The 17,569-nt window shown below is 43.0% G+C and overlaps 1 protein-coding gene across 1 annotated transcript in view; it reads left to right on the plus strand.

Moving 5' to 3' along the window:
• The window catches only part of PKD1L1 (polycystin 1 like 1, transient receptor potential channel interacting), a 1,079,023-nt gene extending 1,062,356 nt beyond the window's left edge, over positions 1–16,667 (plus strand). Inside the window, exon 65 of the mRNA XM_069216140.1 lies at positions 15,030–16,667. Within this exon, the coding sequence (XP_069072241.1) occupies positions 15,030–15,801 (772 nt within the window). The 3' untranslated portion in view covers positions 15,802–16,667. The remainder of the gene's footprint in view (positions 1–15,029) is intronic.
• The last annotated feature ends 902 nt before the right edge of the window (positions 16,668–17,569 follow it).

Here is a 17,569-nt window from a genome sequence, read left to right on the forward strand (position 1 = left end):
TATCTTATCCAAGAAAGTTTGTACAGTTCCAAGCACATGTGGAGCAGGAATCACCAGCTGGTCAAATATAACAGATGACTTAGGTTAGTTAACAATGAGATAAGGTATCTGCCAGCACGTTCTTATTACCAAAAATGTAGGAGACTGCAAAAAACAGTGCCCATCTAGCTTGATGACTGTTCATACACTGATGATTTCTCAAACACTGAAGATTCATATTGCTCTTTAGCCTTCATTATCAGATGCCCCATTCATTACAAGCTACTTTCATGTCTACATATTCTCGGAAGTACTGAATAATTTTGTTAATATTCACCCAAAACATTGGACAGATTAAGAAGTATAGGATGTTTCCATTCATCATAATCCTGCCTTTATGACAGAATTGCTTCAATTGCTCTTTTAGAGACATGTTTTCCAAAATGAACTTTCTTGAAGAATCTTAATGACATAACAAATGTGCTTGAATAATCATACCTGATAGAGAATTCTAGTTGCAGATTCCTTACCTTAGAATTTCCCCCAAGCATTAGTCTGGATACGGAGATTTTTCGTGAGCAGTACCCATGCACACACCTCGTTAGGTGGTGTTGTGTGCACCGGATAGTTTGTAGCAGAACCTTTATCTGTGCCACCTGGGCACGCTGATGTCAGTTCTTTTCTTTCTGCACCATCCAAGCGCAGTTCTGAAGAGCTACCCACACTCACTTTTTGACTGATCTTTTTTGACATTTTGTTGAATATTTTTGAGTGTTTTCACTCCTGGTGTGTTGAGATGTTATCACGCAAGACCGGGTTCAAGCCTTGCAAATCCTGTCATCGGATGATGTCCGTGACGGATCCGCACCTCGTGTGCTTGTGGTGTTTGGAGCATGGCCACGACCTTAAGTCATTCTCAGAGTGCCCGGCCATGAATCTGAAAGCTTTGAGGGAGAGGTCCCTAAAGCTACTTGCGGCCCGGTGCTCGGCTTGCGTTGCTTCTGATCTCGTCGAGAGGAAGAACGGTCACAGAGCCCCCATTCTTTGTCGTCCAAGTCCTTGGGATGATCGGGTAAGTCGAGGCACAAGAAGAAGTCGTAAAAGAGCAAAAATTATTCAGCTTCACCCTGTCCATCAGCCGACATAACGAGGAAAAAGGAGTGTTATCGTTCCAAGCCTCCATCTTCCGAGCCTGCGTCTAGTTCGGCTCTGCACCTTCCCGAGTTTCTGGGAGCCCAAGTGATCCCTGCCCAATTCTGCGAGTCCTATGACTCCATGTGCCTCATATTTGGGCAGTCTGACTCCACTGGTGCACCTTTGGTACCCCCAGAGTTGGCAGGGGCTCCCTCGGGTACAGCACCGGTGGCTTCAGCTTTGGCTATAGAGGGCATCCATGGATCCATTCCTGGATCTGAACTGACTTTTGTAGTACTGTCTCGACCTTGCCCTATGATGGTTCCTACATCGATGCTCCTGATGCCGCCCGCAATCGGCATTGCCCTCATCCTCATTGCTGACACAGAGCGGTACCGGTGTTGTGCAACACTGATTCTGATTTTGGCAGCGGCTTCGCTCCCTAAGTCAGATCCTGACCCTTATTCCCTTAGGTTGTGTTATGGTGAGGACTGGGAGTAGTCGCAGGACCCTTTAGAATACCAGCTTGAAGAGCTCATGGATTGGCGAACAAACCTGGGTGAGGCTAGTGGTCTGGACACTTCCCCTGATGCTGGCATGCTTTTTTCCGCTCCCGTGGAGGAGGAGAGTCCTACTCCATGGTGGTAAGGAGAGCAGCCGAGGGGTTGGGCCGCAAGCTACCTTAAGTGGCAGTCAGGACTAACCTCCTGACAGAGGTGCTTCAGGCTGGGGCTTCTTTCTCTGAACCCCTTTTGCTCTTTAATGAAGCCCTCACTGATGTCCTGCTGGGAACTTGGTCCAAAAGCAATACCCCTGAGAGTTTGTTTATTCAAGCATCCATGTCCTCAGGTGCATTCCCTTTCGCAAGAAGCTAGATCAGCTTGGGAAGATTGTTTTCTTTCTCCAGCCTGGCAGTGCAGCCCATGAACAATGCATGTCTTTTCGCCCATTCCACCCATATCTTTTGGGACACAGTTACGCAAGAGCTGCCACAGGCCCCGGATGAGGCCTGGGCCATTCTTTCCCAAACTGTTGATGACAGGAGAGACGCAGCTAAGTTCACAATACGATGTGGACTGGATACGACTGACCCACTAGGCAGATTGGTTGCATCAGTGGTGGCCTTAAGGTGCCACGCTTGGTTGAGGATATCTGGCTTTTCGGGGGATGGCCAATCCACTGTTAAGGACATGCCCTTTGATGGCACCTGTTTCTTTGGAGGCAAAGCAGACTAGGCACTCAAGAGCTTTAGGGAGTCCCAGGCTATGGCCAGGTCCTTGGGCCTCACAGCTCTCCCTCACCCCCTCAGTATGTTTTTCCCCCTTCATGTCTACGGAAGGGATGTCGGTTCCCCTCCAGTCACCATGCCTCACATGTTGCCCACCATCTGCATGGCCGGGGACATGGGATCCAACATTCTTGTGGCTCAGGGAGCCAGCTGTCTAGTCAGTCCACTGCCATGCCCTCTGCAGCCTCCAAACCTTCCATGTCTGACGCTTCCCCACCAGGGACAAGTCGGAGGCAGGTTTTACCATCACCTGCCCCACTGGCAGTCCATCACGTCAGACAGGTGGGTTTTGAAAATAGTCTCAAGGAGCTTCTCCCTCCTTCAAGACTACTCCTCCATCCATGCCACCATACTACGATCAGATGTGGAGTGGAGGATCACTTGGCACTTCTCTGCAAGGAGCTTATGGGTCTGTTGGCTAAGTAGATTATTATTCCCCCTACTTTCTGGTGCCCAAAAAGGACAAGGGCCTCAGCCCTATCCAAGACCTCCGGTCCCTCAATCCCTTCCTCAGGAAGGAGAAGTTTTAAACGCTCACTTTGGCTCAAGTTCTCTCTGCCCTGGGCCCAGGAGACTGGATCGTAGTGTTGGAAATGTAGGTCCCTATTTCCATATTCCCGTCCTGCCTGCCCACAGATGTTACTCGTGGTTCACGGAAGGCCACAAGTGTTTTCAGTTTACGGTGCCCCCCTTTGGTCTCACCAGTGCCCCATTGGTGTTCACCAAAGAGATGGCAGTGGTCGCAGCTCATCTGCGCAGATCGGGGTTTCAGTCTTCAACCACCTTAACGACTGGTTGTTGAAAGCAGGCTCACCCAAGGCTGTTGACTCCCACCTCCAGACTACAGCGGATATCTTGCATTCGCTAGGGTTCACTATAAGTGTGCCAAAGTCACACCTGACTCCTTCTGAGACACTCCTCTTCATCGGAGCTGTTCTGGACACGGTGCTGTTTCTAGCTTATCCTCCTGAGCGGCGAGTCCAGAATATTCAGGCTATGATACCGATGTTTCGGCCTCTATCCTGGATTTTGGTGAGAATGACTCAGAGGCTGCTGGGCCTCCAGCATCCTGCTGGTGACACATGCCAGATGGCATATGCAGGCTCTGCAGGGAGACCTGAAGCTCCAGTGGGTTCAGCATCAGGGAAATCTCTCTGTCATAGTTCAGATCTTGGAGGGGACTGCTCAAGGTCTACAGGGGTGGCTTTTGAACCACGACTGAATCAGAGGCAGATGCCTTTCCCTTCCCCAACCAGATCTAACAGTAGTGACAGATGCGTCACTCCTGGGATGGAGAGGCCACATGAGAGAGGGGGAGATCAGACGCATCTGGTCTCCGGTGGAGTTCAGGCTCCACATCAATCTTTTGGAGCTCAGGGCTATCAGACTGGCATTGAAAGTATTTCTTCCCTCTCTTGAAGGGAAAGTACTGGAGGTGTTCATGGAATACAACACGACCATGTGGTATTGCAACAAGCAAGATAGGGTGGGGTCCTGGACTCTGTCAGGAGACTCTGCGCCTCTGGACATGAGTGAAACACCAGCGCATTTTCCTGGTGGTTCAACACCAGACGGGCTCTCTGAATGCCAGTGCGGACAAACTCAGCCGTCAATGCCTGGTCGATCATGAATGGCATCTCCATTCAGAGGTGGGCAAGGTGTCTTTCAGCAGTGGGAAGAGCATTGGTTAGATATGTTCGCCTTCGCAGGGAATGTGCAATGTCAGCAGTTTTTTGCACATTGGAGTTTCCAAGGCGGCACTCGCTCGGCAATACTTTTTGTCTCGAGTGGAGCTCAGGCCTCCTGCACGCCTTTCCACCCATACCACTTCTGCCGGGAGTTCTCAAGAACAACCGGGCCCAAGTAATCCTTGTAGCTCAGGACTGGGCACATAGAGTCTAGTATCCCGAGCTATTGAGTATGGCCATTGATCCTCCGATCAGACTGCCCCTCAGGAAGGATCTTCTGTTGCAGCAGCAGTGGTGGGTTCTTCACCTGAACCTGTCCAGTCTCTGCCTTCTTACGTGGTGATTGAGCAGCAACAGTTGACATCTTAGGACCTTCCTCCTGAAGTCTGTAACATTATCCTGACAGCCAGGCATCCCTCCACTGAAACAGTATACACTTGTCGATGGAACAAAGTTGTGCCATGGTGCACAGACAAGTCTGTTGACCCCCCTCCCCCTGTTCCTCTTTCAGAGGTCCTTTTGTTTATACTTCCTTTTGCCTAGCAGGGCTCTGCTTTGAGTACCCTCAAAGGTTGTCTATCTCTGCTTTTCTGAATTTACCTGACCAACCCTCTTTGTTTAAATCTCCTATTGTTAGTAGATTCCTTAAGGGTCTTACCCATATGTTTCCTTCATCACCATTCATAATGCCCCAATGGGATTTGAACCTGGTTCTTACTTTCTTATTGTGCGCTCCCTTCGAGCATTGGCGTTCTACCTTTATCATACCAAAGAATTCCAGGTGGATGATTAACTCTTAGTTGGGTATGTGGGTGCAAAGAAAGGTCAGGCACTGCAGAAGCAAACCATCTCTAGATGGGTTGTTCTCTGCCCTCTGAGGGTTTGTGTGCTGATTCTACCAGAGCGACAGCTGTACCCACTTTAGCATGCGGAGTCCCAGTCTTGGCCATCTGTCAGGAAACAATGTGGGCATCCCTGCACATTTACCAAACACTACTGCCTGGACAGTCGGGTCCATAGGGACTGGCACTTTGCCTGTTCGGCCTCTGCAGGACTTCCTAGTATGATCATGGTTCGCAGACCCTCCTTCGGGGATCGTATTGCTTGGATATCTATTCTAAGGAATCTGCAACTAGAAGTCTCAATCAGATGAACAAGTTACTTACCTTCGGTAATGCTTTATCTGGTAGAGACAATCTAGTTCAGGATACCTTACTGACCCATCCGTCCTCCTTGCTCTCCGAACTGATTTCAAGGGACAAGGGACTTCCCTTTCAGGGCCCTAGTTTTGAGGCACCAGTGGGTCACTGTTCTTCATGGCTCCTCGCTTCTGGTGTGGAAAGTTCTGAAAAGAAACTGATGTCAGTGCACCAGGGTGGTGCCTATATAGGTTCTGTTACATCATATCCGGCGGGCATGATGTCGGCGACGGATGCAGAGCCGACTGACGCCACCTAACAACACACATGGGTACTGCTCATGAAAAATTTCAGGATCCAGACTGACACCTGGGGAAAATTCTAAGGTAAGGAATCTGCAACTAGAATATGTCTCTACCAGATAAGGTGTTGCCAAAGGTATGTAACTTGTTCTTTGAGCATACTAAAAGCTGGTCCAGCTTAATTTTCCCAACAACATTCTTTGTTTATATTTTCTTTTTTCAGGACTCGAGTAATATCACTGTTTACATCTGTAATATTCAAATGAGTTGTTGCTAAAAGTTTGTTAACCCCAAGATTCTTTGAGTCATCCCAACACTTGTTGGTTAAATTCCGTTATATCCGACATCCTTTTGAAATCCATAAAAAGACCAGAAGACTAAACCCAAGATACTTAACTTTTTCCATGTCAAACCCGTACATCTCAGGCTTGCAGTTCAAATGATCTTGTTGGGGCATTGATAAAACAAGAGTAATGCTCCAGATTTTCTGTAGTAGTGTTGGAACAAATAGAATATCATCCAGATATGATTGCATTACCTAATATTAAAAATAGACTAATGGGGAGTGGAAGTTGTTTTTCACTCATGACCTTCTTTGATCCCCAGTAAATGATGAGCTCATGATAACAAGCTTTATGAAAATCTCATGATCAATGGACTGATACAGGGTCAAAAATCATGATTCTTGTTTGGCATAGAAAAACACAAAGGCATCCCAGCAATATGAGAAGATGGAACAATGAACTCATTCTATAAATTTGCTTGTATGAGGCCTTCGGTTTTATCTTCTCTTGGAATAAATTTGTCAGGCGGCACTACAGTTCCTATCTCAAATTGGTCTAATGCAGTCATTTGCCCTATGAAGAGATAGAGAGCTGACCTTAACATTGGCAGAAACTGGAAAAAGTCATATTGCAGTGGCACTGATGCCTAATTATCTATCTTTAGATTAGATGTAGAATATCTTAGTTCATCATGTGGTGAAAGTAACTTCCTGAAGCACAGCAAATATTGACAAAATTAGGACATTAAGAAATTGTTCACGTGCAATTCACATATGGATTGGGCCTCTCTAGCTCGGAAATCTGAAAATGATGGCATGTAGAGGAGGAAGAGGAGATATGTATATGGTGAACATGAGCCCCTTTCACATTTTTATGACAAAAATGTGAAACATGTTTGGACCTGTGCATTGTTTACACTGCTTAATTTTAAAAGATGGTGCCTCAGAGTGACCTTAGCACCACAAAATACAGGTTACACTCAATATATTATGCACTGGAGTAAGTTAGAACAGGTTGGGAATATTTAGAGAGAAAACTATTAATATTAGCTAGGTCCTGAAGAAAGCCATGTGATTTGATAACACAGCAGGATAGGACAGAAAGATGTCGACCATAGAGTCGATGAGGAAGGTGTCTCAGCCATTCCCTACTATGAGTGGTTTTAATCTTGTATGGTAGGGAGGCATGACAATTAAATAGTTATAATGTATTACATTAAACAGTGTGACTGACCGTCCTCCAAAACAAAATGTGCAAAAAGAGCTCTTAGAAGATCCCACCTTGAAACACCAGTTGCAGGAGAATGAGTTCCCCTCTGATGGCTCATGACACCCAGTGGTGGTAAGGAGATGCAACCGTTTTATTAAAGCATTTATTCAGAGTTATAGAAACTTGATTACCCTTAAGCCTGTAAAAAAAAAGGCTGGACTACTTTCCTTAACAGCCATGTTTTAGGTAATAGAAGGTGGGCAATTCTGTATGATTTTCAAAAGATGTCTGCAAAGGAAAAGAGGCCTCTCATATTAGTCCAGAACATTATGGTGAAACACCAACAATTCAGATTGCTTTATTTTTTTTAATCTATTTGGAATATTATTCCACCAGGCCCATTTCTGTTCTGATTGTTAAACATAACACAGTCACCACTAGCTAGCAAGACAAGATAATTAGCAATTTTGTTTCTTTTTTCTTGATCACAGTTTGTAAGGGAAATAAATGATTACCAGTGCTGTTTATACATAATCTGATAACCAGAAGCTGACATTCTCTCAACTTCTTTTTTGGAGATCATTGAAATCTGTCTGTCTTATTAGGCCACTAAGACTTGAAGTGTCCAGCATCACTACAATAAAGACATAGCTCTGCTTTATCTCAGCATCCCCTTTCACTTACTGTCAAAGGATCCCTCACAGCTGTGACTTGCATATCTGTTCCTCTAATAATGGTTCCCTCTGGACCTCTAATCAAGCATGTAAAGCATTCTTAGGAAGATGTGAATGACTTCCTAGAAGGTTCCTCTTTTCCCTCCATCCCTCATGTAATCTGTGCTCAATTACCATCACCACTTCACTAACCTTGGAAAAAAACTCTAGGACACTGTAAATGATCCACATCGCCTCTAACCTGTCCCATTCAACCAAGTCAACAACCTCATATAGGTTAGTTCAACTCAATTTCAGCTGCAAGTTGAAAAAAGTGAGTAAGGTATGGCAATACATTCCACCTTGTTGGAAACAGCACAAAAGAGTAATCCACATCCGGATGCTTGTATTTTACCTTAAGTGCTAGAAACCATCATAGCTCTGTAAACAAGAATCAGAATTGGTTACTAAAGGAGTAGCCCAAGTCAAGGCAGATCCACTAAGAAATCCAATTCGGTATCCCACATTAATATGATCCTAACTTATCTGTGCCAGCAGAAATGAAAATGCACCCTAAGGAAATCCTAAAGCTTTTTTAACTCTATAAGATTTCTAGAGAAATGGGGGGCATTGGATGGAACTACTGAGATATTTAAAGACTGTACAGCCTAAGCTTGAATTAGCACCAGATTTTATGTGCACTATTTCTAATAGCTACAGATGAATGCCTGATTTCCAACACAAAGACTAAGTCAGGAGGCAAAACCATTGACAGGATCCAGCCGCTAGGCTTTAACATACTCTTGCTTCATTGCAGTTAAACTGAAAAGGTGAATAAGAACAAGTCATCAACTCCCCATAACATTACATTGATATTTAGGACCCCATTGTTTGCTATGCACGATTTTTCAATTTTTAAAAATATTAGCTTCTCCTGATCCCCTAATTAAATTGGATGAATTTTTAAATCTCTTCTACCTGTTGTTGAAGACCTATTGTGAATAATACAATCCTTAGTGGTCTATAGGGCTGTCACTCGCTCATTATTGGATTACTTTGTTGTCTATTTCACTTTCCTGGCCCTCACTGGATGACTTTTATCCCTTTTCTTATGCCTGTCTGCCTCAGGAGCATTTGTGTCTCTCCATGTTGGCGTAGGATGTGTTGGATCCTTCGACTCCTCTCATCAGACTTTGCAATGCTGTGTATGTGAGGGCTTATTTTCCCTCCTTTTCTCTCTGTTCAATATCTGTTAACTAGTTGACTCTCCAAATGAGGGGGTGGTCAGATGTTTTAATAGTTTCAGTGGAGAATTGAATGGAGGAGGAAAAATGTTTTGGTGCGGGGTGCGGGGTGAGGATGATGCAGATTTGAAAGAGGGTTCACCTTAAGGAAAACCATGGAGACCTACTGCTTTTTAGGAGGATGTATGTCTCTAAAATGACGGTGACACCTACTCCTGCCCTAGCACTTCCACTTTGCACCTTTTCTGCCTACCTCAGAATATTTATTAGAGTCCCCTCTGCTGTGGCCTCCTAACTCCGACCTCTCCCCCCCCCCAACTCATGTGCTCTTCCGACTCTAAATCACTGTACTCCACAGGCACCTATCTTAAAATGGGCTGTTAACCATTTCAAGATGGACATCCGTGCACCTACATGCATGCATAGCGAGCATCTTGGAACCTCTTTTGTTACGGATAAAGAAACTCCATTCAAAGATGGCCACTTCTTTGACTACAGTTTCTTTAAATATAACAAAATGGATTCAAAAATGACCACCATAGATACACACACATCCACATCAGCCACTTTTGAATGCATTTTCTAAAAGTATGCGAAATACCATTCATAGATGAAAGAGGTGGATGTACATGAAACATCAGCTGCTAACATAGATTGTATTATTTTCCATTTTAAGAAACTTCATTCAAAGATGGCACCGTGGATGTGAGCACCTTCACAGTGGACCTCTTTGGATGTTTTTTCTTTCACTTTAAGGAAAGACATTCCCAGATGGTCCATGGTCCATGGTGAGGCAGGCATATCCACAGTGGTTATCTATAGATAGCTAGATAGATAGATGGATGGATAATCTTTATGGAGGAGTAAATACATTCAAGCTGGCCACCCCTAGTGTGCTTCTATTTGTGGCAGCTATCTAGAAGGGAACAAAAGCATTGGCAAAGTCAATAGGCTTCCCAGGCGAAACATATTAGCTTTGTCACTGCTTATTACTAGATTAATTTGGGAACCTTGCCTGATGTATTACATATCCATAATAAGGTTATATGCTGTTAAAAACACATGCATTTTCTATGAGAGAATTCGATTTTCTTCTGTCCAGCTACTAAGGATAAGCCCAGCTATCATTACAGAAATCTAATCTGACTTTTAGGCACTTCAGCCTTGAATATACTAAGTCCGTGTTCCAAACTTTAGCATTGCATTAGGCATGCAAGTTATGGCTTGCATGCCTGATTTGCAAGTTATGGATTGAAAATGTAACCAAGCATAACTGGTGAATGTCAGTGTTTTATTTGGTTTTAAGTCATAATCATCAATATGGTTAAGTTTTTCAGTGAATTTCAGATGTTTTTTTCAAATGTAGATTAAACTATCATAACCAAGCCTAGTCACAACTTTACCTTAACCATAGTTTGAGTGAATTTCTTTTTTGATGATACACTGCATTCAACATCTATGCATGTATTTGTTTACCTGCTGTGTGGCAACCCAACCCAGCATCAGGCGCTATAGCCATGCAAAGTAGGAGTTGGCCGCAGGGCATGGATCCACCTAACGCTCGTGCCATCAGGCTTTTTGTATTATTGAGTTGTATTGGTGGTTCCTTAAACAACTGTTTATATTCTTTACTTTTTGGGGCATTTTGTGGGGTGTTTTTTGTTGGTTCTACTTTTTCACTTTCTCCTTTTTTTGCAATTGTGGTGACAAACAGCCACTTACCATTTTTTTTAAAGGTTTTCCCATTGAAGGAACTTCTTATATCATCCTTCCATCTTCTGATTCCCAATCCTGGGATTCTGCTCTCCACACCAAATGTTAGTTTTGCATGCCATGCAATAAAGTGCAAGAATGCGGAGGTGGAAATTATTTGCGTCCGTGTCCTGCAGAAACTCTTTGGAAACATGTTATCTTTCTGTTTCATATGTTGCAGGTGTTTGTGTTGTTTCTCGTCTTCCAGGATATTGTATCACACCCGTTCATTCTTGAACTGTAGATGATATGTTATGGTCAAAGTTCCAGAAGGGAGACAGACCTTTCAGCATCCTCCTTCATTTTTGAGTGCATAGCATTTGTGTCCCTCCTATCTTTTCATTTTCTCACTCCGGGTGTTATACGTTTTTTATGAATCAAGTAGGTCTGTACATTTGGTTATCATGGATTTCAGATTACAGGGACTCAGTCCACATAAACCATTGGTAGGTGCTCACACAATTCCTAGCTAGCTCACAGTGCCCCATCTGAACCCCTTACCAGGGTACCAGACAGCATCAGCAACCTCGAACATAACCACTCTGGCTCCCAAGGAATTCGTAGAAACAAATCTATCCTTTTATTGGTAGTTAGCATGCTCAAGGTAGACACAATAAAGATATGAGAAATGGCTTATCAGACATTTTTTAAAATAACTATATTATTGTATAGAAACAAGAGCTGTGATTATTAGACAGATGAAGCAAAGCCTTGTAACCAGCATTATAAGAATGTAAGATAAACAATTCAACAATGGTGAAATGTTTATTGTACATATATTAAAATCCATTACAATTTAAAATCAAGAACAATCAAATAGTACAGTACACAGTTGAGAAACCCAAGTTACTGTTGAACAAGGTATTCAAATCAGACTTAAAATACATGATAAATACTTAATTGATTGGTCCATATTGACATTAATTTAAGAACAAACCCATAATATAGGCAATCCTGTAGAGAAAGTATAACATTGCACATAACTATAATTAAAATTGCTTCCGGGCCCCCTGGCAGGCCTAAACCCACCACCTAGTAAATAGTGAACATAAAAACAGCAGTTGCCATGCCCTTTAAAGTGCTTACGTGCATTGGTTATTCAGCAGTAAAGTGACAGCCATGGTAATGTTAATATCTGATTATACTCCTGACTATAACTACCTACACTATCAAGAGCATAGTGGGACTGCCCTCTGCCAGATCTGTTGTGATACTCTGACCCCCTCTTCCCCATACTCCTGGGTATGATGTGCCAGTTTGATGTAGAACAGGCTGTTGTCCTTTGCAGGATGGCGGTCAGAATCAGCAGAGCTCCATCGCAGTCGCAGTGCACAGTGTTCCAGGATAATCCCAGAAGAAGTGCTCATCTGCCAAATGTATAAGTGCTCATCTGCCAAATGTATCACAGAGGCAGTTTATATAATAGAAAGCACTGTTCATATTGCACTGTTCCAAAGGTGCAGGGATGAGGAGATGATTTATCTAGGGGCTTAGAACGTGATGCCCTTAGATTCTGATTGTCTGGTGGAGACAGCTCTGTTGCTAGCCTTGAACAGAGTGTACAGATTGCATGTCGACAACATTTACCAGGAATAAGCTGAATGTACAGTGTCTTCCTAGTACATTATTGTGTAATTGTAAGAACATAATTGGAAGAAAAAGCCACCATCAGAAAAAGATGTCAAGCTAAAATCTGCTTTCTAAAATGGAGTCTCAGTGTGAGCTCACCCCAGTGTGCTTCACCACACAAGCAGGTGTGTGGAAAATTATTTTTTGATACTGCAAACTTGGCATATCAAAATATAACTTAAATTCCTTTACCTGATTCTGGAGTCAGTGGAAAAAAAAGACTTAGCTAAAATAGTTCTAAGATCTTCATAGTTTACATAGTTTTTTTTTTAGTTTTTTTTTTACACAGAGTCCACGAACTAAGACATGGGGCCCGATATAGGTCCATGAGTTTCATAGTTAAAAAACCCTGTACTGGAGTCTATTGGGTATGGCAGGAGACCCAAAACAGGTCAAAGATGTTCCTAATTTGTGGACTGTATACCGATTGCATGAACTTTGTAATGTGGATGCAGGGGCCTATGTCTGCCTGGGTTCATGAACTGTAGATTGAGTTTGCTGATGTTATGCAGCAACCCAGTTTTTTTTCTCCCCACACCTAGCCCTCGGGGTCAAGGTGTGCTCACTTGACTTTTATGTTGCTTTTAAATATTTCTGTAGGACTCTAAATCTGTTTTGTAATGGTGGCCATCAAAGAAAATGTTGTCTTGAAAGCAGCCGATGAGAGTCTTAGATGCCATGAACCTGATTTTGAGTTTGTATATGTCAAATGAATGAAGGGAGAAAAAGGGCTCCCTCATCCAGTTAGATTGATTGATTTTTTAAATTTGTGTCACTGTTGTCAAACCTGGTTTGAGAATATTGTATGAACTAGTGATCCAGCTATCTCTAACTATTAGCCCCTTAAAGTAAACAGCACATTTTTGCAGTGTTCATTTCTCTAAAACTACTGAATGGATTTACACCAAACCAAGGAGAGACACTTTCCCGAGTCCAGTTCTAGGCTGAAGCCATGTTTTGTGTAAATCTATTGAGCACTTTTTTTTCTGTAGTGATGAGCAAATATTCAAATGGGAGATACAATGGAAAAGATGCTTTGTTGACTCTCTTTTTAGGGTTGAGCGCACAAGCGCTCTGGCCCCTGTTGTAATCTCTCTGTGGGCTTTTAACCATGCCCATGTCAAGCTCATCAGTTTGGTTGGTTCGTGGGCTTGCCCATTTAAAATTCGCTGGATTTCATTAGTGAAAGGCATGCATACACCATGCCTTTTCTGGTGTTTAGTGATCCTCAAGAGCACCGGTAAACTACTGAAAACATACGCGGCTCCAAGTTTTCCACATGGCTTCTTGACTATTTTTTATTTTTATTTCCTACACAGTGTGATCTCGCTGGGCAGTAGTTGAGCGCTTTGCATGATATCGACCCTGTAACATGGATAATTGCACTTTTGCCGGTTACATGGATAATTGCACTTTTGCTGATATGTTCGACTTCAATCGAACTTCTGTTTCCTTTTGTGTGCCTCATTCAACCTAATGGTGCTTATGCGAAACTGTTTTATTTTTCATTTTCAATTTATGTGGCAAGAAAAGTCTGGTTAGGAGTTTACAACGCTAATAGCTCTAACTCGAGCAAATGCAAGACCCATTGCATTGCAAATTCTTGGTGTTTTTTCTGCCCCTTGAGATATCTGGACAAACCTTGCCATGCTGAATCTAAACTAGATAAACATTTAGATATGTTAAATGGTGGGAAAGTATTACAAAAACAAAAAACAGCTTTTCAATGTCCTAACCATAACTACAGCCTCTATTGAGGACTCTATAACATAACATGTATATTAGATAGATAATCAGAGACACACAGACATATAGATTACAGGTATGGAATGTTTTCAATTATTTTGATATGTTTAAAAAAGAACATCATTATTATGGTAAAAAAAAGAGCACTTAGGCATGGACATCATTTAGGGGTTGCAGCAGCGATGCCTGGCTTGCCCTTTCGTACCCCAGGCACTACCTTTGCGACCCCCTGGCCTCAGAGGTGGCAAATTCAGTGCCAGGAACACAGTGGTAGCTGTCCTTATGTACGTCAGTTGGGGCTCCACTCTTTGTTTTCTGTCAATATTTTATCACACTAATAGTGAATAATAATGTTTTTTCACTACTAGGGTAATAAAAATTGAGTAAAATTATCTGGACTGTGCCTTTCCATGGCAGCCGAGGTAACTAAAAAATGCTTTTAAAAGTATGTTGGGTGCATGCTTGCATGTGAGAGTGTGTTTATGTGAGAGAGAGTGTACGTAAGTGTGAATTTGTCTGGATGTGGGTGTGAGTGAAAGTGGAGGTCAAAGGGCGTGTGATTTCACTCCTTGTACCCCTGGCATTTCTGTGAATTGACGTCCATGCACTTAGGTACATGGTTTATAGTCCTATGTAATGATTTTATTGCAAATATTGAGAAAATGTTGAGAACGTCTTTTTATGGACAATAAAAAGCAAACATCAGTAAATTAAATTTCCTGTTTTCTTCATTTACACGGTTATCACTAATCTTCCTAACTTGGTTAATTTTTATGTGGAATATTAAATGTCAATCTTTGCTTAGAACGGCCCCATATTGAATTAACACCAGCTGATATCAGCGAAGCATAGGGTCAGCAAATCTGAGGGTCACATTATAAAGAAGGCCCTCCATTTAAAAACAGTGCCATCTGATTAGGGTTTTAGAAAATAAAAGTAAAGGGCACACCTAATTATTGCTTATTTCTGACTCTTTGTATAGGTCCTGCCTGGAGTTTGAGATGGGCGAACATCTTCCGCTGCAAAGGGAAAGCCAGAGGACATCTTTTAGTGCTACAGCTGAATATGGTTTCAGTCTATCAAGGTGCTCCAACTGCCCCTCAGATCAAAAGACCACACTATTTCAAAGCACTGAAGAATTACTTACCGCTGAAGTGTTCACTGAAGCACCTGGGTTAAACTCGTCCACGATCTGCACCCAAGTGGATAAGTCACCAAGTCAAGAAAGTGAGAGCCATGCACAGATGTGCCTGGCAGATGCTTTGTCTGCTGTGACAACTGGGCCTGACAGTACTGAGACACCTTCTTCTCAGTCCCAAAGACTGACCAATCAGCTGAGATGTGCATCAGCCGGTGTCTCTGCCAAGAGTCGAAAGCCCCTCAAGCGGTCCCCAACCACAGTCATTGAGGCTTTGGATAGGAGGAATGCTGTGCCCTGCACTGCTGCCCACACTGGTGCTGATGCAGTAGGGAGTTGTGGAGCTGATAAGGGCCCCGAATGTCAACACTTCCAATGTCCACCTCTGCTCGCAAGCATTAAACCTTTCAACAGAGCCAAAGAGAACCTAAGTGAAATTGAGAGCGACCAAAAGGAAGACGGAGAGCAGGTTGCGTCAGGGAAAATGGACAGTGTAGTAAAGAAAATATCAAATACCAAGAAGACAACAAAAATAATCAATGTAACCGCTCCTGATGAACGAGACAATGACTGTAATGGGCAAGATCTCCGGGGCTTCATTAGGCAATGCTGGTAACAGAGCCTTCGAAATGGCCCCAAAAACACTGTGTGGAAACAATTGGTTCTGCGTGTGTTTATGTAGGTTGTTGGATGGGGTAGGGTAGAGTTTAGAGTTACCTGAAGGGGGTTACTTAAGTGAAGCTTTTCTCCTCACACAATTTAATTCAGTATTAGGTCCTGAGACCAGTTCCTTAATCATAAGAGCAGATTTCTCTCAGCACAGATGAAGATAAATTGTTTTGTACAATTTTTTGTGCCATTATGTCATGGCCAGTTTTGTGATACGAGGAGTTAGCCACCAGTACTGTGCACCAGACTCCCACCTCACGCACGGCATGCGCCCCCAGTTCCATAGGTGACAGCAACAAAATATCTCACTTTGGTGGTTAAAGCCTTGGAACTTGCTGCACGTGTTATCTCTAGCAACCTTTGGAAGCAAGGCGGCGCCCTGTAGTGATGGAGGAGCTCTTGGCAGTGGCTCCGGCGATACATCTTAAAGCAATGGTCTGTTATTTAACAACGCGATTGGAAAATGTGCCAGGGTTAACATGGCGGACACATTTTGGCCTGTCAAGGCATGTTGGCAATCGGATAAACGAAATGTGTTCAGGCTAAAAATGTGTCTTTTACAAACTTGCCAGAGCCACTGATAGTCATTTAAAAAAACTGAAAACAATAGACTGCAGACCAGGCTGGCATTGTATAGCAATATTAGATTAACTGCATTTATGTTTTGCCTAATATATTTATTTTAATGACACGTTTTCAGTGTGTTTGTTTTAAAATTTCATCACGCGCGTTTGTGGATGTGAGCACGTTATCTGAACCATTCTTACACGGCATTCACTCTTTCGCGGTACTTTTTAAATAAATATGATTTGTACATTTGAAAGTGCTTCTTGACTGAATTATAAATGTGAAGCAGGGATGTATAATATATAACCTCCTGTAAACTCGATCTGAGGATACTTAACGGTGCCTGATATTCATGCAGCAAGTACGATGCTGACAACAAAGCACCTATGTCTGAGACCGGCTGACATCAAGGATGCTCAAAGTAATGCCAGTAAGGAAGAGGCAGCAATGAAAACGCTAATCCACTCCATGTCAGAATAATTCAATCTGGATGTATTTTAAATCACCTTACAGGTGCCCAGCGACCGAATACGAATAGGTAGCAAATTCGCTGCAGCAGGGGGAAAAGAAAATGCACATCGCTTCACAAACTTCACAAACAGATGCACAAGACCAACTCAGCAGCAAATCACAATAAAACAAAGATAGGGAGAAGTTAACACATAAGACAAAAATAAGGTCTCAAAACAAACAAAAAACCGTCACAGGAAGAACAGGTGGGGATGAACGCAAGAACCCTGCTTCAGTAGATCATGTGGCCTACAGATGGGCTAAGCAAGATACGAATAAGGCCCCAAAGGAATTGTAGAATGCTATACAATATTGCTACACCTACAAGCTGACGCAGTGGCATGCCTGTATGGCCTCGGAGGTATAATATTTTATTTGTTTGCTCCGTCACAGAAAATGATGTCAAATATCTAGGCTGGGGCATGAATCCGTCTTTCCTGAAAGTCCCCTATAGAACAGCCACGTCTAATGAAGGTATTTTCATATATACAGAGACCAGTGGCAAATTTTAATAGGAGGATTCGTTAATAAAACCAGAACTGGGAGCACCCCAACTATTAAGGCTGTGTGTTACCTGTTGAATGTTGCATGGTAGGGATTGGCAGCTGCAGTTTCTAGGGAACAGTGATACAGGTCTA

Source organism: Pleurodeles waltl, chromosome 2_1 (assembly GCF_031143425.1).
Source record: "Pleurodeles waltl isolate 20211129_DDA chromosome 2_1, aPleWal1.hap1.20221129, whole genome shotgun sequence".
In the NCBI taxonomy this organism is placed as follows: domain Eukaryota; kingdom Metazoa; phylum Chordata; class Amphibia; order Caudata; family Salamandridae; genus Pleurodeles; species Pleurodeles waltl.